The 24,323-nt window shown below is 40.8% G+C and overlaps 1 protein-coding gene across 5 annotated transcripts; it reads left to right on the top strand.

Moving 5' to 3' along the window:
* The first annotated feature begins 835 nt into the window (after positions 1-835).
* LOC6574716 lies at positions 836-23,569 on the top strand. Of its 5 annotated transcripts, none has more exons than XR_004364872.2 (8): positions 836-989; positions 13,580-14,414; positions 17,322-17,474; positions 18,887-19,027; positions 19,106-19,220; positions 19,623-19,810; positions 21,429-21,922; positions 23,279-23,364. XR_004364872.2 is itself a non-coding variant. In XM_002000711.4 (7 exons), exons 2-7 carry the CDS (start codon positions 13,682-13,684, stop codon positions 23,524-23,526), a joined length of 1,578 nt encoding a protein of 525 aa, XP_002000747.3. In that variant the 5' UTR covers positions 836-989; positions 13,580-13,681; the 3' UTR covers positions 23,527-23,569. The 5 variants fall into 5 exon arrangements, 3 of the variants coding, with proteins under 3 accessions (XP_002000747.3, XP_032589405.1, XP_032589406.1); XR_004364871.2 differs by having other exon boundaries at positions 19,623-19,819; XM_002000711.4 differs by lacking the exon at positions 21,429-21,922 and having other exon boundaries at positions 23,279-23,569.
* Positions 23,570-24,323: the final 754 nt, after the last annotated feature.

Below are 24,323 nucleotides of genomic sequence, written 5' to 3'. Positions count from 1 at the left end.
ATGAGTTTGAGTCGAGCAAACAGATGCCGCCGGAATCTGAATCCGACTATGACTAATAGAGTTTGCCTGCTAGCCAGTTATATTAATTAAGTTTAGTTGCTTGTAGTGCAATGTGCTAGCTGGGAAATGATTTCGGTAAATATTTAAGCGCAATTGTTGAACTTTTTACTAGCTGCTGCTGCTACTGTTGCTTGTTGGTGTCTGCAAGGGTCAGTTAACCCGAATGCCCAAGCCGGACTAATCAAATACGAATTCGTGCTGGCGCCCAGTAAGTCATGTATTATAGATGCGGCAAATGCGAACTTTTTGCTCCCAGGCGTTAACAGGCGCTGCCCAGCCAGAGCCATAGCCAGAGCCAGAGTCAGAGGCAGAGGCAGAGCTATAGCTAGAGCTGTACAGTAGAGCGCATAGCAAATGACATTTGTGCCACATCACGCCCAAAGTTTAGCAAACACAGGCAAACCAAGCCAGTCAGCCTGCCTGCCTGCCTGCCAGCCAATCCTCAGCAGCTGTCGACCCAGACCCCATCCTCCCAGGCCCAGGCCTTCGCCAATGCATGCGAAATTGAGTAAGAAGCACGGCAAACGGTTCCCTTAACCGATGGTCGATGTAAATAGTACAAAACAGCGCACTTTATGAACGCCAGCCAGGGCTAGGGCTATCGGGGGGGAGCTGGCGGGGGCTGTAGCTCAAAAATCCACTTCATCGACGTTGGCGCGGAAAAGTGTGTCACCTGCAGGACATCAGAGCGCATGTCCTGTGAGCGCGCTGGTGAAATGAATTTATTCAACAATTCGACTTGGATTTGAACATGGCTTTCGTGCGAGTCGGCCAGAACGCAGTCAGACGTTGTAGCGCGTGGTTGTGCCAAACGGAAGACAACGCCAGCCATCAACAAAATCAAATAAAAGACAACAACCAATAACAACAACAACAAGAACAACAACAACGACTAGAACTAGAACAGCAGCCAGGCGAACGAGAAAATTGTGAGCAATTTGTAATTTTACATACTATATATTTTACGCGCGCGACTCCAAGTGCATGTGTGTGTGTCTGTGTGTTGCATGAGTGTGAGTATGTCTCTCAGTGTGCGTTTGAGTGAGTGAAGTCAGCCAGAGGCCGAAAAAGAAACAAAAGCGCCACAGAAATCCGCTCAACGGCAGCGTGCGAAAAACTTTGCTCTGTTGATTTTTGGCAACAAATCGAAAGAAAAAAAAAAAAATAATAATAATAACAAAAAACAAATGAACTGAATGCAAACAACAACAATAACTACAATAAAGTGTGACTAACACAAACAAACAATCAGATCAACTCAACGCCTCGCAAATCAGTCAAACATATAGCTATACATATGTATATATATATATATATATATATATTCCTGCATATTGAGTAAATATTGGGACATGTCAGTGGTTGACGGGGCTCGAAAGAAATCAAACGGAAAACGAAACTGAGAATGAAACTGAAAATCAATGCCTTTTGCGAATAAAAGGCAAATACATGCATGTATGTATGTGCACATGTATGTGTGCTTGCTTGCATGTGTATTTGTACGCTGCGTATACGCGATGTGCACGAAGGTACAGAAATAGGAGCCAGCAGAACTCAAATAATAATAAAGCGAATTCTCACGTGACGCATAAAGAACCAGCAAACACACACAAACACACACACACACACACTCACTTACAAAGTAAAGAGAATATGCGATATACTGTAAGCTTTAAGGCAACTGGCGCACACACACAGTCGCACACCTGGCTGCTGATTATGTTGCATACTTTTAGGGGCAGCACAAAAATGACAAACAGCAGCAGCCGCATTTTGCATACATTGAATTTAATGAACTTCGTATGTATGTTAGTGTGTGTGTGTGCTTGAGTGTGTGTGTACCGCATTTTGCTTTTAATAATTTAGCGCACTCAGTAGTAAATGGCGCGTTTAAAGCATGAAACGTCAGGCGAACCCAAAAGCAGGAACAAGAAAAAAAAATTGCCATTTAATGCCGCCTCACTAACGCTGCCTGAATGTGTGTGTGTGTGTGTGTGTGTGTGTGTTAGTGTGTTGGTGTTGCTGTGCAATAACAACCCCAGGCTAAAAGGCACACTAACACACTTTAGCCAAACTCTGTTACTGAGGACTACGTCATCCTAGCCAGCCAGCCTGGAGCTGCCTTTGGCAACGTCGCGTCGTCACATTTGCGCATTCACAATCACATCGCGTGGCATAGGCCTGGCCTCAGCACACACACACACACACACTCATTTGTGTGTGTGTGTGTGTGTGGCATGTGAAGTTATACGTACTCGACCCGGGGCTTGGATCGATTTGGGATAGACATTGCGGCAGCTGCTGCAGTTGCACTTGCCACATGCCACTTGGCCATCGGGCTGCAAGTATCTGCAGCCGTCGTACACGTCATCAATGGCAATATCAAATCGAACTTCAGCCCAAAATGCCCCGACTATTGACAATTTCCTCAGCAAACAGCAAATGCCGGCGGCATTGCTGCCTTTGCTGTTGCTGTTGCTGTTGCCTTTGCCGTTGCTGTTGCTGTTGCTGCTGCTGCTGCTACTTTAGCTTGTTGGTGTTGCCAAGTGTTGCAGTAAATTTTGACATTATCAACAAACCCAAAAAAAAAAAACAAAAAAAAGAATATAAAAGGTCTGACCCTTGACCTTAGTCAGGGGCAACAGCATATGTCAGCCCGCTGGATGCTATGGCTTAGCATTCGCTTTCGATTTCCTTGCAAAATTATTTGCCATCAAATCGCATGTCGCCTGTTTAGCTGGCAGCCCATATCCTTGTCGCAGAGTTTGCGTTTATAATTTATATTACTTGTTCGTTGCCATTGTTTCAGCTGTGCTTGGCCTTGTCTAGATGTCTGTATGTTTCGCTCTTTGTGTGTGTACGAGCGAGTTTGCATGTGTGTGTGTGTGTGTATCTGAGACCTTTAAGTATGCCCAGTGGCATTTGGCGCTCTGTTGGCCCCGGGGACGGATTTTAGGCTCTTTTATGACTATTAAAATATGCATTTAAATATATATCCTCTTATGCCTCTTTATATATATGTGAGTGAGTGTGTGTGTGTGTGTGGCATACGCCTCTGTGTTGAAAATTGAAATTGTGCGGTTATTTACTGAACGTCTTGGCGTTGATTGCCGTTACGCCCCATTGCCTGGTACATGACTATAATAATGATTGCAATTTTATGACCTAGCCAGGATAAACTGCCGTCGGCCGACAAAATTTTGCTCTGCCCTCGTCCATCAATCCTTTGCCTGAGCTCTCTTGAAGCGCTTTCAAGTCCCAAATGTTTCAGCTGAACTTATAGCATAGATTTTAGATAAATATATTTCTTACAGATTTAAAAAGAGCTGAATCTTTTATAGAAATGGCTGACAAATTAACGAGCTTAGGAAACGAATTTCACTTTAGCTAAACGAAGTTTGAAAGGTCAGAGCTTCGATCTATAAATTTATATCAATGCTGTCATCATTTGATATTATCTTAGAAGTCTCACAGGGCTAAAACATTTAATTTTATTTAAACAGAAAAATTGGTTTGTTGAAATAACTTTATTCGACTGAAGTTTTCCTTTCTATATATGATAAAAAGCGGGGTTTTTGTTTAACTGTATTCCAAAAATTATATTGCTTGCATTTTTATATACATTTTAGTATAATTTTTCATTAATAATAATAATATCCTTAATAATTTTTTTTAGGTTTCTTGTACAATATATGAAATGCTAAATGTCTGATCTTTGCATTTTTATATAATTTATCATATGTCGAAAGCTTAACTTCCAATTTACTTGATAAAGAAATATAGAAGAGAGAGAGTTGAAGAATTTTAAATCTATATGAATATAGCTAATATGAAAATGAATTCAGAATATGACCATGATTTCCTCATTATGCAATGTATTGTACATATGTATATTCTAAATCCATTTTCATGAAGCTACATATATGCAGCTATTATCAATTCTTCAACTCTCTCTCTCTTTCTCTCTCTCTCTAGCAGAAACCTTTTCAATTTTATACAATTATCAAGTGATTAATTGCTAACAATAAAGCATCAAAGATGCCCGCCTATGCAGGTGTTCACCTGCTCTTGTTATGCTTAGTGGCAAATGTGGCGGAAAATAAAAGAAAGCCTCGCTGGCTAGACCGCCCCCATTGAGGCTGCTTCCCAGATGTTGTTTGCACAACAGCTTTAATTAATTAGCCTATGTTGATTCTGTAAATTGTCTCGGTTAGGTGTTGCCGCAGCATGCCACATTGTGTGGTAGCACTAAGTGACTATGTGTGTGGCTGCATGTGCCTGACTCTAACTGAGACCGGGACTTAAAGTCAATCCAGCCTGTCGCTCGGCCCATTTGCCTGATGACACAAAAACCACTTGAACTTTGCTGGTAACTGGCGTTCGAGCTGTGCTCATTATGCCCCCACTGAAATGTGTGTTAGTGTGTGTGTGTAGAGTGAGAGAGTGCTGCACGTGTGGAATATTAAAGTCAGCGCTGTTTTTAGGTCAGCAAATGCAGATGCCGCCAACCAACTATTGTGTCTGTGTGAGGGTCTCTGTTTAAGTGTGTGTGTGTGTGTGAGCCACGAGGTGTTTTATGCGCAATTAAAATGACAAACTGTTGTTGCTTAGCCGCAGCCATTCTATGTATCCCTAGCTTCCTGCCAGTGCGTGCTGCGTAGCCAGAAACAACTGAATTGGTTTCTACATGGATTGGCTATGCCAAGGGCGGAGCAACATACGCGCATTACGGGGGCTGTCATGGGCTGGCGGGCAAATGCATTAGCATTGCTCATAGAGCACGGCAAATGTGTGAATGCAGTTAGCTTGGAGCACATAAAGTCAGCCACGCCCACTCTGGCAACGCCCAGGGCGCAGTAGATGTAAATATTGTAGAGCGCAACAAAAAGCCACACGAACACGTGTTCAACTAACGTTCGTACATATATATATATATCTATATATGCATGTATATATGTGCATAGACCTTAAAGCCAGGTCAGTCAGTTTGGCAAAGTGCAATATAAATGCCGCATGGCTGGGCCTTTGAATTGCCAGTGTGCGCCGCATGCGAAACGACCGAGCGAGCGAGCAAGTTTAATGGATTCAGTTTCTTTATGGGGAAATTGAGTTTAAATTGCCCCAAACAACGTCTGAGCCCGAAACGGATTTACAGTACTCTTGGCCACAAGCTCTGCCATTCGGCCACATGACAAACGATGTGCCCAACCAGTTATCTAAAGCCACATTAATTCTCAACATCAATCCAGTTAACTCCATCGGCTCAACATGCCCAGCACACACTCGATATGCGCCTATAAACATGTTCGTTGCATCGATGTGACATGTGCTTCGTTTTCAATTGTTTCACAGAACTTATCTTGCCATTCAATGGGCTGTTAAATATATAGACAGCTTTATTATTTATATTAAATGGTTATTTCAATATTGCCTTGACAATAGCACAAGGCAATCCTTGAGGGCTTGCTGTCTATGACAATTGTATTCAGTTTTGCATTTATAAATGAGATTATACAACAATAACCCGGATTTTCCACTTTCAATGGGTTCAGGCTACACAAACTGTTTATTTTCTTTGGAGCTAAAATCTAGCGAACTAACTAATTTTTTTATTATAGAAATACTTAAATCTATTTCGTGGGTATCCTTAGTTCATTTGACTTCTCAGTATGGTCTAACTGACTAAAATGTATATGCAGGATTTCTGAATCGTTAAATAGCCTCAACTACATTTCTATTAAGTTTCAATAAGTCTAGGAATTTTTTATGGAGTAAGATTTTATATCTTGGATAGACAAAGATTGTTATGATTATTAAGGTTTCAACAAGACTCACAAGCCTCACAGCGCTCGGCTGAAGAAAGCATGCAAATGCAAAATATGCAAAATAAGGTCGGCACTGATTTCGATTATATAACTCTAAAAATTAAAATTTATCATATGTGGATCCAAAAGATTTTTCTCCCTGAGTCCTCTGAGACGGCTTTGTACCAGCCTCAAAAACACTAGCGATAGCCATTGTGCTTTAGGCCATGCTACTTACAATTCCCCTTTGGACAACTTGTGATTCGTCTAGCTAAAACTTGACCACATCGAGCCAATATGAATTTATTATAAAAAAATTATTCACACACTTCACTTTGAGCTAAAAATAAAACCAAACTAAAACATCGACTGGCAAAGGCTCACTAATTTTTCTCAATTTCATTGCCAATATTTCATCTCCATTGCCAAGAATTCTCTCTCTCTCTCGGTCTCACTATCTTTTGGGCTTTGCCGATTTCAGTTTTCGATTATTCTTACATTTTGCCAATAAAAAAGAACCGTATAAAGCGCATGCTAGATATCGTAAGGCCTAATCAAACGCCAGACACGAGTTGACTATTTATGCCTATAGACATCGTTGCTCCTTGTCATAAGTGTCAAATTTTTAAAACGAAGTTAAATGGTCTGTCAAGCTTGACAGCCAGACACGCGTAGCATACAAGTGTTTCCATTTGCCATTAGTCAGCGCGCTCTATACAGACACACACATAAAATACCGATAATCTGATTCTTTTTTTTTTTTTTTTTGTTATATAGTATTTGCAACTCAATTTCTGGGTGCCACAAATTGACATAAGTAATAAATTGAGTTTCCATGCGACTGCAGCACAGCGGGGCGTACGCGTAATGCAGCGCTAAAATGTCAAGCCAGAGCGAAGTCAGAACCCGTTATGGGCTTATTTATGCAGCGTGTGACAGGCGAAAGGTTAAATGTTAAATGTTGCACATCGAATGCCATTTTACCAATCAAATGTGGAACCGTGGCACATCCGTTGAGCATCCGCTGCCCAGGTGTACGCCGGAAACGGAAATGCTCAACAGCGCCGGAGGCGACACCAACAGTGAAATAAATAAACCCGACAGGCTCTGCCTGCTTTTTAGCTTTTGTTTTGTGGGATTCTTTGTCAACTCAGCAGATCTTTGAGAGTTTTCAGCATATTCGAGAGCCATTTTTAACGTCGGCTAATTGGAGTCAGCTTGGATACATGGATACTTTTCAATGGGGCCTGCAGAATGACGACGCTTGGCGCGCGTAACCAGTCAACCATGGGAACCGCTGCTTGCCACGCTATGTTTCGTGATTTGGAATTTCTTTGCTTTGGTTTGGCTTTTGTTCGGTGGCGCCCCAAACCAGACCTTTTTGTGTGCTGCGTTGTTACTGTGCACCAGGCTGAAAAATAGAAAAACCAAATTGGGCAGGGTGTGAGGGGGCTAGACTAGTAGGCAGTAATGGACTCGGAGTTACTGAATGAACTCAGAGTTACGACTGTTGAAAGCATTCATTAGCTGTAGTCTTAAAAAACAAGTCTTTAGTATATTAATAAAATTTGGGATGTATTCGTTTTGTAAATGACTTCCAAGATGTGCGCAACTTAGATATTTGTTAAAAAGCCCTCAGAGTTCTGTTTTATTTACTTTCTGCGTGTCGAATGAATCTTATTATCCTGTTGTATCATCACAGTTTTCTCAATTTCGATCATTTCTTTTCATTTAATGTGCTAGAGTGAGACAGCTACTTAGGTTAGTTTTCTGCCACAGGACTGTTAAAGCTAGGTATGACACTGTTAACAATGGCAAAGATGGCAAGCTCAGCAGAACTTTAGCTTATGCTAAGAGATCTGTTAACTTGACAGTGATCTGTTAACGTTAATGCTACGCCAGGCTTTGAACGTTTTATGGAAAAATGAAAGCTGATATTTAATATTAAAATAACAGAACTGCTGTTTGTGTAATCTAGAGTCTATTAACAGAGGTATTGACATAAGGCTACAAAAAAAATTATATTCACCTCTTAAACTACCTATTTCTGATTGCATTTACACTGCCATACAGACATGGCAACACTTTCTGATCCTGTCATATGCCAGCGACATACATAGTCAACAAGCCAGCATACCCTGCCTACACGCTAGCAGTGCGTACAGGGTATTCACAAAGAGGAAAAAATCAAACCGAAGCCCTTAGCTGTAGCGACGCCTACAACGTGTACAACTCACGCCATATCCGCTTGAGCTGCTATTGTTGTTATTAATGCAGTTGTTGCTGTTGTTGTTATTGTTGCCAGTTTGTTGCTTTCTGTTTGTTTGTTTGTTTGCCCGCTGAGTTGGCCAGGTGGAGTGGGGGGCCAACGACAAAGGCAACGACAAAGGCAACGGCAAGGGCAACGACAATGCCAGGCTAGCAATACTTTATTGTTTATTCGCATTTTTTCGCCATTTTATTTATTGCCCTTCACGTGGCAACGGTTGACGAAAAGTTTACAAAGCGCAACATGGGACTCGCTCACGACACAAATTGTGGCAAGTCGCCGGAGCCCCGCCCCCCCACACAGGTGGCCCACATAACCTCAGCGATATTGTTTTGTATAACAATCATAATTCATTATATATAGCATGCTAATTGCATGCCTCGCATTTCCACTTAGCAACTTTCTAAGCCCAAATATCCGTACTGTTGCTGCCGCCCCAATTTTCAGCAGCCAACCGACACGAAATGCGAATCTAAATGGATTCATCATAGGCACAACTGAACGCTGCCTTGCGGGGAAGTCCTATTAAGGACATGCGATATATAATTGCCTTTTAATATGGAGACATACATATGCACATTTGTTGTTGCCTGTTGTGTTGTTATGTGAATTAGCCACAACACAAAAAACCCATTCACTGTGAAGGAGTAAGTAAATAAATAGACCAAGGTGCTGTGTTGGTTAATTCCAGAACGTAATTCAATGCAAATGAATCAGGGCTCACGTCGCGATACACGATCAAGGCTTAGTCATATTCGTGTGACCGGCATTGTGAGTGGAAAAATGGCGATAAGCAGCTTGAATTCATAGGTATTTCAGCTCGTAGAGGTAACGATGAATGCAACAGATGAAATCTGAAATGGGCGTATAATATATGTAGGTCTTTATGTAATTGCTCAATTAGGATATTAATTACACACATGTGCTGAGCTTCAATGTCGTATACTTGATATAGAAGTAGATAATAAAATAACATGGAATTTATAGTCACTGCGTATGCAATTAAGCCAAATGGAATTTGGTTTTTTAATCTCTACAATATTTTTAACAGGGAAACATTTTAAGAGGGATAGAATAATAGAGCATAGATATTTATTTCGCATATTAATTATTAATATGGAATATCTTCTATATTATTCGAGTTCTACAATTCCCTTTTCATTGCAACAAATATTTGTATAAAATATGTGGACAAAAAGAATAGCGCAATAAAAATCAATTGTGAATAGCCAGAATTATCAAATTTTTTATAAAAACTATAGAATGAAACTTTTTTAAGAAAAAAATAAGTAGAGTAAATATGTAAACTATCTTAGCCTAAAGCTTATGTTTATAGATATATATTGATATGCAAATACGTTTCTACAATTATGTGACAGTTAAATAATTCAAACATATTTATTGCCACATAAAGTATTCATAGCATTCATATACATAAAACTAAAAGCTTTACTATGAGGCCAGTCGCTAGCGCTCTAATTGCAGTTAGGACTTTAGTGTGCGATATCATTAGCAAAATGAAATTAATTGCAGTTGGATGTGAAAAGCAGATAGTGACTAATAATTGTATACGATAATAAATATGGCAATTATATATGAGTATTAGTTTAAATTACTTGCCATTTAGGCCGCATGCTTAATGACCGAAAACCATCAAAAGTTCAAGCAAGCGTTCATAGCGCTCGATATCTAAATCTATCTCAAACTCAATTCGTTTTGAATTCCAAGTAAATTTGCAGAAGTTTTTGTTCGTTTTAATAGAACGAGCATACAATTTGTCAATTCAACAGTTTACTGAATGCTTTTTCTTCGAATTGAACTTTGTCCATGGCAACGTTCATTAGAATCCATTCAGTGCGACGACCTCGATGGCTTTGCCTCCAAAATTCTGGGCCTGTCAGAAACTTATCTCTATGGGATATTTTGCATACATATTTAATGGGCTTATTGGCAATGGGGCTGATGCTGCTGCCCTTAGTGGGGCTATAATTTGTATTGACTGCGCCTGCCGGCCGGACTGCACTGCATTTGGGGGCCAAGCGCTGGGCATCCATCTCCATTTGGCGCCATGTCTATTGCATTCCGTGGGACGCATTTCCAGTGCCTAATGCCAAGCAATTTGTTCAAGAGCGTATAAATCTTGTGCACATTGTTTGGCTGCCAGTCAAGACACACACACGCACACACACACATGCATACTTGAAAGAACTGGGTGCCCATTGTATTGCCTAAATGAGGAGGTCCTTAAGATATGCGGATGAACTGGTGCGTTCTGCTCGCTTGGCAAAACGTTTTGTCTTTGGTGTTAGTTAGTCTAGATTCTGCGCCTAGATTACTTACATCAGCAATCAATAAAGTATAGGACTAGAGCATGCGCTGCATGTGTGAGTGTGTGGCTGACGCTGGCTCTGGCATTCGGCCAAAGTGCGTTTCCTGCTGGCCACTGTGGCACTCAATCAGATAAAACAAGCATCAAATTTGAATGGGGGATTATGCCTCTGGAGAGTACTTTCAGATATCATACATAACATAGCATCTTTAATGTAGAACATATGCATATAAATATGTTGCATAAATACTTCTTTAAATATGCATGTATGTGTGCGATAATAATAATCAATGAAACAATTTGAATATCACAACAAAATTTTCATGATTCAATATTTAGCATTTCTTAACTGGATTTATTTTAGAGCCCATCTAAAACGATTGGATGTATCTATATGCTTAAAAATAAAAATTGTTACTGCCAGTATATTTTATATTGATGAATGAAATCCTTGCCTAGCCTTGCCTGAGTCCTTGAATGGATACTTCCACATTCACTTCCTGAACCACTGTGCAGCGTCTTTTATTCTGGCGCTTAGCTTGGATTTCATTGTTTATCTATTCGAGTGCATTGTTGTTGCTGCCCCGTAGGCAACTACTGCTTGTGCCTGTGTGCAAATCTGCACACACACTCACACACACACACACGATCACACATACAGACTCACATGTGTGCACACACAGATGCTCGAGTGTGAGGCCTTTCGCTATTGTTTGCAGAATTTATTGCACGAATTTCTGAATTGGCCCCTTCGGATGGGTATGTGGGTTTTATTTTTATATGCCCGCACACACAGATATAATTATATATATGTATATGTATATATCCAAGATAAAAGCACGCATGGCTCGGCACCATTGGCCACTCGGCTGTGGCCTTGGCTGAAGCTTATGCTAAAACAATAGCCCGACCATAAGTATTTATTGGATCGCATTGCCGCATTACGTTTAGGCCTGGCTCGCAGGTGCTGCCATTTATGCTCCGGCCGTCTTAATTGGCATTAAAAAATTAGAACGGTATTGCGTACCCAAAGGCAGACAACAATTTGGGTAGCGTTCATTCCATTTCTCACTCTCTCTCTCTCTCTCTCTTTTTCTGTCCGTCCGATTTGTACATATTGCGCATACGCCATGTTGCTGTGTGACAAAACCCATATCCTTGTCTAAATATCCGATGTTATTATTGTTGTAATTTCCGTTCGCTGTGCGCGGGCTTTCTCTGGATGCTTTTCATGCGTCAAGCGATTGTCTCATCAGCGTTGGACCCATTGCAGAGGCTAATATTATTAATATTGCGTATACGACGCGCTTGACATTTATTTATTACGCTCGCTTTTAATGTCGTCACAGAAATTTATGGAAAACCCGAAAACAATTTGTACACAAACATGCAACACGTTTCCGGCTCATCATTTTCGGTTGCGTGAGTCGCGTTTTACGAGTTCCCATGTGTAGCTGCCCCATGCCGGCGTCTGCTCATCTCCGCGGCAGGCCGTAAATGCGTTATATGTGATGCGGCTGTCGCATAAATTAGTTGCGGATTTACACTGTTTAGCTAGGAATTTGGAACCGAATGCGGGTGGCCATTGCACAAAGCCATTCTGACAGAGGGTTCAAAGCCTTTTGGGCTCCAAGTTTGACAAGAAGGCTTTATTTTGTAATGTAAAATGTGCGAAGAGTTAATGCGAGCAAATATTTTGGACAGAAATGGGGTTTATATGTTCACATGCCGAAGCCTAGGGTAGACAATGCACTTTTAACTGAGCCTCTGTAAATATTTGGTAAAAATCGATATTTATCGATTTTCATATAAATCATATGAGGCATAAGAGGTATAGAATTAGTAATATAAGATTTATTGCCGGATCGTCAGGCACTTTGCGTGATGTAGTCGAGCGCATTTCTGAAGCGTTGTTTACTGGACTCACTTTATGCTCGTCAACTGCCAGACAAATGTCGCCTGCTTTTCGCCTCATTTCGGACAGCTACATGCTGAGTGGACATGCACCCAACACACAAGCTGCAGCTGCATGCATGTGGCATGCAGAAATGTTGCAACATTCATAGCATATAATCGCAGCGCACAGCGGACATTCGAGCCAGATGCGTGTTGCATGTTCAAATTCATGATTTATTTATGGGGGGCTCTGTGAAAACAACGCGACGCCAAATCATGTTCAAGCGGACAGCCTGGCACTCGAATGCCGCCCAGTAATTAAATCGAATAATTGAAACGAAAATTTAATTAAAATGTATTTAAAGCCAACAGCACAACGAAAAGCTACAAACATGGCCTAAAACAATTATAAGCAGAGACACAAAACTGGACACGAGCATATGTATATCCTTGTGTGTGTGTGTGACCTTAATCCAATTAGCAGTGTCCTGCTGCTGCCAGGTCACCGCTGTGTGGCACCTCTCAAATGATTCCCCAATTTACTGTCAGTCAATTTAATTTCGTGTCCTGCGCCAATGGCAAACTCCGCCCGAATTGGCAGTTTGGGCAGGTGCCTGGTGGCTGATGGCTGGTGCCTGGTTTCAATTTCATTGAGCTGGCCATTTGCTGGCACTTTCGGAAATTGTTTCAACGTCGGTTTGTAATTTCACACGCAGTTAAGTGATTAGCCTTGCTTTTTGCTTTGCTTCTTCGTTTGGGAACTCCAAGCCGAAATCAAAACAAAAGCGAAAGAAAACTAAGTTAAAGAAAGTGTGTAAGTGTGTTGTGACAGAGAGAGAGAGAGAGAGAGAGAGAAGCCGATGGAAACAGATGTCGGCGGGAGTGCCCGACTAGCAAATTGAAATGTGTAAGAAATGACAGAAACTAACAGGAAAATTAAATATTCAAGGTCTGTGAAGACTTGGCTAAAGCTCGTAAAACTAAAGTCCTAAATTTATAGCTCTATCTGTTTTCTATCTAAGTCTTAGCCATCAAGTCATTTTTAATCAATGCTCAAATACTTCCAGTTGCTATCTGTATATTATTTAGATATATTTCTTGAAAAGAAATGGAAAATTCACCCACATATACACAATCCCAATATACCCCTCCCTAACCTCTTTCAGACAATGGATAAAAAGCATAAAATGATTTTTATTTTTTGATTCCGCTCGATTGCAGCTGGGCCATTCCATGTGAAGCAGCGCACGGAGCAGCAAGGAGCGCTCAAATTCAATCACTTGGGGGCAGCATGGATGAGGAGCACGACGACGACCGAATAATATGAGATTAGATGGGGCTTTAGAGCCCCGTCACGGTGCTGCCACGTTGCAGAACCGCTTTATTGGTGTTGCCAAGTATCGGCGCGAGACGCGTGTAAAATGTGAGCTACAGCAACAGCAAAGCGCTGACGAAGACGACGACGCAGCAGTAGCAGCAGTAGCAGCAACAGCAGCAACAGCAGCAGCAGCAGCAGCAGCAGCAGCAGTAGCAGTAGCATCAGTCGCAGTCGCAGTTGTAGCGCCAGCAACAGCTAAGCAACTAAGCAGTAACAACAATCAGAGCAACAATAAGAACAACAACAACAACAGCAACAGTTGTCGCTGGGAGCAACAAGCTCAACACTTGTCGCCCACCCAGGCGCCAAGTACAACAACAATAACAACAACAAGAGCAACAGCAACAAGAAAGCAAGTCAACTTGCACTTAAGCAACTTGGGCGCGACAGCAACAACAGCAGGAGCAACAGCAGGAGCAGCAGGAGCATTACTAACCACTGCCGTCACCCTAAAAATGCGTGTGGAGCACTCGTTAATGCTAATGGCGCCTTGGATCGGCGGCGGCCAGCGCATGGTTAGGATGGGGCGTCACAGCGCAAACAATGTCCTGCGCCTGATTTCCGTTTTGGCGCTGCTGTTGCTGCCGCCATTGCCGCTGGCGCTGGCCGATGACGGTGACAATTTCTTTGCCGTTAATAGCTTCAGCGTGGGACCCGAGACGACAACGCCCGAGTTTGGTAAGCCAACACCACATGGTGGCAACCCCGCTATATACATATATGTACATATACATATACATATACATATACATAGGGGCCAGGTCAGGCGTTATCGCAATGCATGCAAATATCATTTGCGGCAAAGCCTTAATCAAATATGCTCCACAATGACGTCATCATGCTGCACACGTTCCATTGTTGCATAATCAACACGGAGCACGACCAAGCGCATGTCTACAAGCATAAAAATAGTTACACTACTTGTTTAGCCATGTTCTCGTGTGTGTGTGTGTGTGTTTGTGTGTGTGTGCGCTTAACGTTTCGTAGACCCACTGGAGGTGATTGCGTGCCGTGCATGAATCCGCATGACTAGAAGCATCTGTTTTGGGTCGTGGTACGTGTTGAGTGCACTTGCATGGAAATTGCGGATTTCAAACGAAAATTGAGTGTATAAGTCCAAAATTAATTGAGTCCGGTATTAATAGGTCTAAAATTAATAGAATTCAAAGAGTATATTAGCAATATTCTATCGAGTATCATTTAGTTTTCAGTTCTATTCGTTAGGCGGAACTGTTCAGTACCGTTTCAGTACTAGTAGTAGGGGAATAAGTGTTCTGGAATCATACGGTCTAGATAAGGATTTCCACTGAATAGGATATCTGGTTTCCGCTTATTGGATATAGTATATATTATATATACATATCAGAAAATTGGGAATTGTGTGCATTGAAACTACTTGGCTTTCAGACTCATTATGAGAATTTCGATAGTTGAGTTGAGATTTTTAGTTTGAGCTGACAAAATATGTGCAATAGTCAGCAGTTCTTAATTTTCAATACCTATCCAGCAGTATACGTATTAAAATAGTGTATATATCAAGTTGTTTTAAACACGAATCGCAGTATATTTATTTGCAGTAATAATAATACTTTCAATTGTCGAAACTCAGTATCTTACTCGAATCGAAGCCTCCAACCTTCCCATTGTATAACCCATTGCATAAGTAAAACTGTATACTTGATTGATGATTGGGTAAGAATCATCTAAAGAAATCCTATTTTGAATTATCTATTGACAAATATTTTGTGACAATTTCTGCCGACAATGACATTTCATAAAGTTAAACTTGCTCATAAAGTTAAACTTGCTCAATTGACACACCCCACTTCAGTACAAGCCACAAAAATCTATTGTTATTATAATCCACACACTGTCATCTCTGGTTTTTTATCTGTGTGAGTCACTTGCACAAAAAGTATTTCCAGTATTTCCATCTCGGTTTGATGAGGTTTTGTTGCTGCGGCGACTGCAAAAAGGTTTGCCCTGCATATTGCTTTTCTTATACACATATGCCAAAGGGCGAGAGACAGAGTGAGAGGGAGAGGCAGGGGGAGAGAGAGAGCATTTTTGAAATAAGCAAAAGTTTCTAATTATAAATGCCAGCCTTCCGGGCGCATCGGGGTCCGCAGACTTTTGTGCGAGCATGCTAAATGGCTGACCATCAGCGTTTCGACACTGGCAATCACTTATGAACATAAGGTTTGTGTCTTTCGTAGGGGGAACGTAGGGTGTGCTTATTTGAAAAATGAACTCAAGAAACGTGCCCCGAGCAGCAACAGCACACCGATGGGTAAACAAAACTGCCTTGCCTGTTAAGCTCCTTTTGAGCAGGGTATTAAAAGCGTCGCAGTGCATGGCTGTGTGGTTGTCAGTGCACACTTTGTCAATGCTAGCAGCAAATTTGCCTCGCTTGCTGCAAGGCTGCTTGCCACAAAAACCGAACCACCAGCAGCAACAGCGGCAGCGACAGTGGTAGCATTGCTTTTTTAGCTGCACATGGCCGGGCGCTATTCATAGCAGTCGCTGCATTTAAAAATAAACCGCAGGCAAATAGGCATGCACACACACACACACACACACACACAAGTTTACACACACTCTCACATATTTACCGCATAAAAATGGCGCAACCTTACGAAGGCGCAGCCATTTTGTTTTGTCTTTTGCGCTTCCGTTGGCTTAAATGCGAGGTCGGCGCACATCCTTTTCCTTTTTCCCGTTGCCTGCTATCGCCGGGCTAGGCCTCTGCCTCAGTATCGTCATCAGCATCGGCATCAGGCATCGGCACCAGACTCATCAGCCGCAGCGTAGGCAACAGAGTATATACTGTTATACTGGGTAATTATGTCTGGATATCAACAACCAAATTAGTGGAGCCAGCGGTGTGCGCGTTTGGCATATGCCGCAACATTAACGCTGACGCTGGCGCTTAACCCCTCGTTGCCGTTGAGATTTTTTCCTCGTATTGTTGGACGCGAGTTCCGGCCGAAAGTTGCTCCCAAGTGCTTAATTAAGATGTGAGAAGAACTCAACTCACTTTACATGCCGCTGGCGTGTATGTGTGTGTGTGTTTGTGTTTTCATTTCATTCAAAGTTAATGAAGAATACGCCCCTCATGCTCATCCGACAAGTGGCATGTGGCATGTAGCATGTGGCATGTAGCATGCACAGGCTGAAGTGCCTACACTTGAGCCGCACTCCAGCCCCTTGAGTGCGTAGCCAGAAACCAAAAAAACATTTCGGCACACTGCCGTGCTCAGGTGTACACAGGTGTATATATGTATATATACATATCCTAGCTGGCTGACAGTCGTTGGCTCTGAGATTTATACATGAATTTACATTTTAATCTGCCACTAAGCCGCTCGGGATTCAAATACTTTTCGCATTTTCAGCGGACTTTGAGTGCTTCTTTTATTTTATTTGTTTGGATTGAAAGTTTGTTGCGGTTTCATTATAAATTTGTCGCTAGGGATTAGTCGAGAAACATGTGTTAAGATTACCGTTCTCATGCCTTCCTCTAACTCATACATACATACATACACATGTATATATATATATATGTTTATATTGCAATCTTCACAGATTATGCCAGCCGTGGCCAGAAAAAGTTCGGTGACAAGTGCGAGAATACCTTGGAATGCGGCTTTCCCGGCTCCATATGCGATCCCAAGAAGAAGTCCTGCCAGTGCACCGAGGATCTGCAAGTCACCAATCACATTGACAAATGTGGCAAGGGTAAGCGAAGAATAGCGCGAGGCAAAAGACGAAAGACGGTGTGTGGAAGGGTAGAGGGTGGAGGGTGGTGTCCCTTGCTTCGCTGTGCCAGTTGCGCCCGGCCTTGCTTGTCAGTCTGCCAAGTTTTCATTAAACGAATCGCCGGGCTAGCGAAACAAATCCCCCAAAGCCTTACGTTGATTACTAACTGCTGAATATTGAAAATTAAAAACAGAAAACTTGGCAGCGGGCTGCCATATAATGAACCTGGGGAACTTTGCCCATCTTTGATATAATTATAGTATACGTTCCCTGGACGTAAACACATTAAAAGCCATAAATTCAAATTAATTTGTGCGATTATTGCGCGCATTTCTGACTGACACATTTAAGGCCCGGCTAATGAGTCATCGAGTCGGGCCAATGAAATTGCGGATAACATTGTGAAATCACAATCAGGAATAGAATGGGGCTAACATGCTTCGATGAACTGCATCGTAGTTAATTTTTATAATTAATACTCTCATTATCATGATCACTGTCAGTATCCTTATCATTGTTATTGTCATTGCCATTGTCATTATTATTGTAATTATCATTATATATCATTATTGTTATTAGTGTTCGGATTGATACTATAATTATCATTCCCACCGTTATTGGAATTTCTTTTGCCATTTTCATTATGATTATCATTATCATTATCATTGCCATTGTTATTGTCAATATCATTAGAAAGTCTAAGAATATTGTCATTGGCATTATAAATGTCATTATTAATATCATTATCTGTGGAAATAGAATTAGCATACCTTTATCATTCTCATCATCATTATCATTGTCATGAGCATTATCATTATTTTTTATCATTAGTTTCTTATTATTTTATTCCTATTTTGTCTATGTAACACACAAATCCTAGTAAAAGAACATGTTAGAGCACCTCTTCTGCTCTCTAGTTGAGGAAATACAGTTTTTTTTAAGCATTTCCTAGTTCAGCAGCTATAACTGTGTTACAAGGACCTAATGCATATCTCTAACATTCTCAGACACTGTTTATGCATTTACACACATGCTAAAATTATTCAAATACAACATTTGCAATGGCCGCATAAAAAGTCAGACAGGTAGAGGGTGCTCCGGCTGACTACCGACCACTCCCTCTAGTGGGCTATAAAAATATTTGTCTGGCAGTCATCAAACTGACGCCACTGAGAATTTACTCAGCCCAGAGTCCAGCTGTTCCGTTCCGAGACAACCATAAAGCAAAGTTGTAAACAAGCTGTGGAGCAATAGAGTAAATATATTTATATGCTATGTTTGTACATCGTATCTATGTACGTATGTGTGTGTGTGTGGTTAACTGAAATGAATCATGGCCACAGACAGCTGTACTACACTCTCTATACTCACTCTCTATACTCCACTTGCAGCGGCTGCCATCAACGAGTCCTGTTTCTTCAACGAGCAATGCGAGGCGATTTACTTTCAGACGGAGTGCCGGGATGGACGCTGCATATGCCGCTTCGAGATGTTGCCCATCTGGGGCAAGGATGGCTCCGTTGAGTGCAAAGGTCTGTGTGTGACATATGCGAATTCAGTTTCAACCAGGATGGAAGAGTAATGTCGTTGTTGGTTGTGCTTCTTTGCAGGACGGCAGGACAAGCGAGGAGCCGAGACATACATTGATCCGGCCATGATTGGCGTGCTGGTAGGAATGGCATTGATGTTTATTATTATTTGTGTCGTCCTGCGATTATTTAGCCAGTGAGTAAATTGCAATGCAAACATTTAACACAGGCAGCAAACAGCGCCGCACACAAACATAATCTAATTGGGCCAATGGGTGGGCGATGTCAGCTTCATTAGGACTGAACTCAACTCAATTTGGGTCTCGACACTGTGACGTTGCCCTGGCTACCGGCCAAATGATACATAATTTGATCAGCAATTTATTTCACTTAGATGAACAAAATTTTTGCATTAATTGGCATTAAGGGTGGCCAAGAGCAACGTCAATGTGCCACACACACATGCACACCCACACACATGCACAGAGCTAACATTAGTTCAATCGAGTCACGCCCAGCTTTCGCACATGTCCCAACCCCGACCCAACCCACAATTTCAGCTTCACTCAACTAACTCAACATTATTAATTTGCTATAGGGCGCGCTGGCATGAGAACCGGACCATATTCAATACGCCGAATCCACGGCTGATGAACGTCTCCCTGTTGCGGGACAACAAGTTGCTCCATGGCCAGGACAGGCGGGGCTCTCGGATGTCTGTGCGCGCTCCATCCCGGCAGCCGAGCATGGCCTCGTTGCGCCCACACTCGCCCAACCCGTCGCTAGGTAAGACAGGTTTGTATTCCATAATTACGGCTTCCATTGATGGCACCATTTTTTTTACCAGTACTTAACCAGTGCGCATTTTGGCTTTGGTTTCCTCATTTTGTTTGTGTGTCGTTTTTGTTGTCGTTGAATCGTTTTTGTTTGATTTGTGCTCTTCCGTTTGAGAACTTGCAGAACTTTCTGCACACAGCAAGAATAAATGCAATCAATCAATCAATCAGTCAACCAATCAGTCAGCCAGTCAGTCGCCAAAAAAAAGTAAAATAAATAAAATAAAAAGAAAAACCCAACAACTAACCAAACAAATCACAGCAGAAATATCCCTTTGCGTGAGTGTGCGAAAGTTAAGCTCTTGGCAAAAAGAAAAAAAAAAAAATAATAATAATAATAGCAAAAAGTGCAAGCAAACTGTTCTTTAATGATATCTTAAGACTGTACTTAAACACTTTTCTTGATTGACATTTGATAATTTATAAATAAAACGTAAATAACTGTAATGCATGTATTTATAGCCATAAACCATTGCGAAATCATCTATAAGGCAGTAATCATAATTGAACTTGAGTTAGTTGACTTTGCGATTTGATATCATTTATAAAGATTTCATATACATGAAGGTAGATATTAAACGGAATTAAGACAAGTGGCAGGTTTTATAAAATATTTATTGCTATAGTTCAAAAATAATTTGAACAGGCTCTCTAATAAAAAAAAAAAAAAATTTTAACTCATTTATATGAATATTTATAATTTATATTATTTACAATTTGATTTTTTAACAAAAAAATTTGAAAATTTAAATTTGCAATTATTAATTTAAATAAATCATTTTCAGAAGAGAAAATATATTATATTTTTCATATTAATTGGAAAGAATATTTTATATTTTGTTTTACAAATTGAAAAAAATCGAATAGGTTTACATAATATAATTTCATGCAATTTTAAAAACATTGATTCAAGAATATTTTTTACTTTTTAAATGAGAAACTTTTAAACATTATTCTATGATAAATATTCGTCTTTAATGAACGTGTAATGAAAACATAAAATATGTTGAGAACAAAGTGAGTTCAAGGAAACAATCAAATAGAATAACTTTTAGCATATTTGTTTGCCAACTGAAGTAGTTATATAAAGAGAAAGCAAACGTGATTGCTTTTTATATAAAAAGCTTCGGGCTTACTCATCAGCCAAAAAGCCATTGAGTATTACCCAATTGAGTGGATCGCATTTTGAATGAATTTCTCTATGGAAACGCAGCGTAATCAGTGCCAAACAAAATTGCGAAAAGTTCAAGTGTGCGGTTAGAATTCTTTGATTTCACATTGATTGACGCTCTAAGAACCATTAAATTTCGCAACTTGATTGTTGTTGCTTCGCTAATGCTTTCTAAAGGCAGCCGTTGCCAATTACCTTTGTTCTCAGTGCTTAACTTTATTGTTGTTATTTAAATTTTGTGTCGCGATGCCAAACAATAAAACAATTTCTTTGCTCGCTGCCTGCTCTCTCTTCTGCCACACCAACTGACATATACAAACAAACAAACAAACAAACACATTCACATGCATACCCACACACACAAACAAACTTACGCACGAACAAATTACTGTAAAAGGTCGTATGATACGCTCGAAGAGCAACACGCGCTCCAGCGACTCCCGTGTCAGCGATGTTTCCAACTGTTCCCGTCTGCTGGAGCATCCGAGCGCCGCCAGCCAGTACAATGTTGTCCATAGCCATTTTTTGCCCTACGTGCCAACCACCACAGCAGCGGCGAATGCTGCCAGCAGCACCACAACGTATGCTGCCCCAGCCACAGCCACAGCCACAGCCTCAGCTACAGCCGCAGCTTCAGCTACAGCCACTGTCCCAGCGACGCCGACGCCGACGCCGATGCCAGCGTCAAACATCATCGTTACGACCACATATGTGTCGTCGCCGGGCACGGCGCCTGCCTGCGGCATGACTGCCAATCCGGATGCCAATAAGTTTTAGTCATAGGCCATACATACAACATATATCAAATGAAATGCAGCCATATCAGTATATCAGTACCAGTGTCAGTTCCAGTACCAGTACCAGTTCCAGTTCCCGAATCGGTTCCACGAGGTATGCAGTCGCCTCAAATTCGTTGAATGTGTTCTTTAGCTGTGTTATGCCCAGTGTCCTGTATATTGTAGTTGCTGTCTGTATTGTTGTCGTACCAAACTGTTGTAAGAATCTAACATTAAAGCTAAGTCGTAGTGAGAGTTGCCGTTAACTTCTAGACTAAGTAACTGCTCCCTGCCATAACAAATACTAACCCCAATGTATGTGTTCCACCAGACACTCTCCAAGACACCAAACACTCTCTCTGACTATAACGAAACAGAAGAACAACCAACATACACACACACTTAATGTTAAGATTCTAGTTAAAGCTTAACTTCAAGTTCAAGTTCATGTTAAAATTTACAGATTTAGTTATTTAGTCTGCTGCCCTATACATTCTTCGTACACTAACGACACATCTAACTGATCATACGAAACTGTCATACGAACACTAACGGAACCCATCTACTTCAGCCATATACATGACATTATTTGTATATCGTATAGTGCCTAGCAGCGTCTGTATTTTGTTTTCATTTTCATTTCAGTTTCATTTCGACTTCTATTTCTATTTCCGTTTCCGCTTTCAGTTTCCCGTCTCTAATGCACGCCATTTCCGTTTTGAGCATGCTTGACCAACTAGTTATATGAATTAGCGAGCTTTCGCCTAAGCCTATAAAACTATTAAATAAACTTTATGCTTGCAGAGGACATTGTAATTAATCAATGTATAATGTTATATGGTATAAATCTAGATGTGATTTAAGTTCATTTGTGGATTCGATCGATCAATCTTCTGTAATGTATGTTCTCTGTATTAGACAGAGTTATATGAGGCAGAAGAGTGCTGGAGTCCGCCTCGTATTCGTAGTTAACGTTGTTTACTTTCCCTTATTAAGTCTCGAATTTTTACATATAAATATATAATCCAAAAATTCTATATGGTATGAAAATAAAATAGAAAGTCCTCATCCTGCAACTAACCCGATTGCTAAGCAGTCTCACATCTGATTCGCCTCTGCAAGTGTATGTCATCTGCGGCAATCCGAAGATAACTTTTCCCATTACTATTTATTTGCCATAAAAATTCTCATATTATTATGTAGAGTGCATAAGTAGGCCAGCGTGCTTCTGTGTAGTCTAGTGCTCGCTCGAATGCATTTCTATTTCCTCAGCTGACTCACGTAATCCTGTCAACAGGCTCCACTCGAGTTAACTGAATGCCAACCTTGTTATCGCTTAGCTTGTTGTTGTTGTTGTTGCCGTTGCTGTTAATGTTGTTATTGTCGTTGAGCTCTATCCGTTTATGCGTACCACATGCTCTGCGTATTAAGTTGAAAAATGTAATAAACATTCGCTACGTGCTCCCCACAGGCTCCCAGTCGGAATCTCATGGCAGCGCCAGCAATGCGTCAGCCGTTTCGGTACGTTCAAACCGCAGCAATTCGGTGGCGCCCGGCAAAGTGTCCGGCGGTGGACATCACGAGCGACACGGCTCCTCGCACCGCCAGCATCACTCGCAGCTGCAGTCACCTCAGGAGGAGTCGCTGATAACGAACATAACCACAAATCCAGTGGCCGAGAGCGTGACCGTTGAAATTATTGAGCCCGGACATAAGTAATGCAGTAAATGCGTAGATATATATATATATATATATATATATAGACAAAAGTATATATATGTATTTAGAAAAATATTATATACTCACATCGTCGTTTAGTATGCACGCGATAATATGGCGCCTGCGGGCCCATACATAATGCCATGTTTAGAACCCTTTTTTAATGAAAACATTTTTTGCAATTAATGGACAATTTTTCCAAAGCGTATTACAAACTTTTGCAGAACCACACGACAAACAAATGCTAATTACTTACTCACATATACATAAACAGCATATATGTATATATCTATATATACAATATATGCCTAGTTGTTATATAGCAAGCAATGTATATATTGTATTGGATATATGCGACTACACCATGAAAAAAAAAAATGTTCGAAAAAAACCTTGCATAACAAATTCATATTTATTTCAAAAAAAAAAAAAAAAAAATCAAACAAGTATATTTAAAAAAAAAAAGCAAAATTAAGACCATAAAATTTAAATAATTTCTTAATTTATATATAAATATTGTACGCAGATTTAAAGCTTTGGGCTCGATAGCTGTAATAGAACCTTTGCCTAAGCACCCAAGCAACAAGAAATTTCGTAGAAATGCAAACAACGGTTTTGTAGCAAAATGGAGTTGTTGGTATAATCCTTACACCAAATAGGAAAAGCGAAAATCATTGCCAAAAACAACAATTGGAACAAAAACAACCAAATACAAAGCCGATTATGTACAATGTACATGAGCACAACGCCTTATCTTATCTATACCTAACTAGAAGCAGAGTGGTACCGGTTACAAT

This window comes from Drosophila mojavensis, unplaced genomic scaffold, assembly GCF_018153725.1.
Source record: "Drosophila mojavensis isolate 15081-1352.22 unplaced genomic scaffold, ASM1815372v1 contig_231, whole genome shotgun sequence".
NCBI classification, from domain to species: domain Eukaryota; kingdom Metazoa; phylum Arthropoda; class Insecta; order Diptera; family Drosophilidae; genus Drosophila; species Drosophila mojavensis.
Note: the sequence above shows the minus strand (reverse complement) of the source record. Positions and strands in the feature narration are given on the sequence as shown.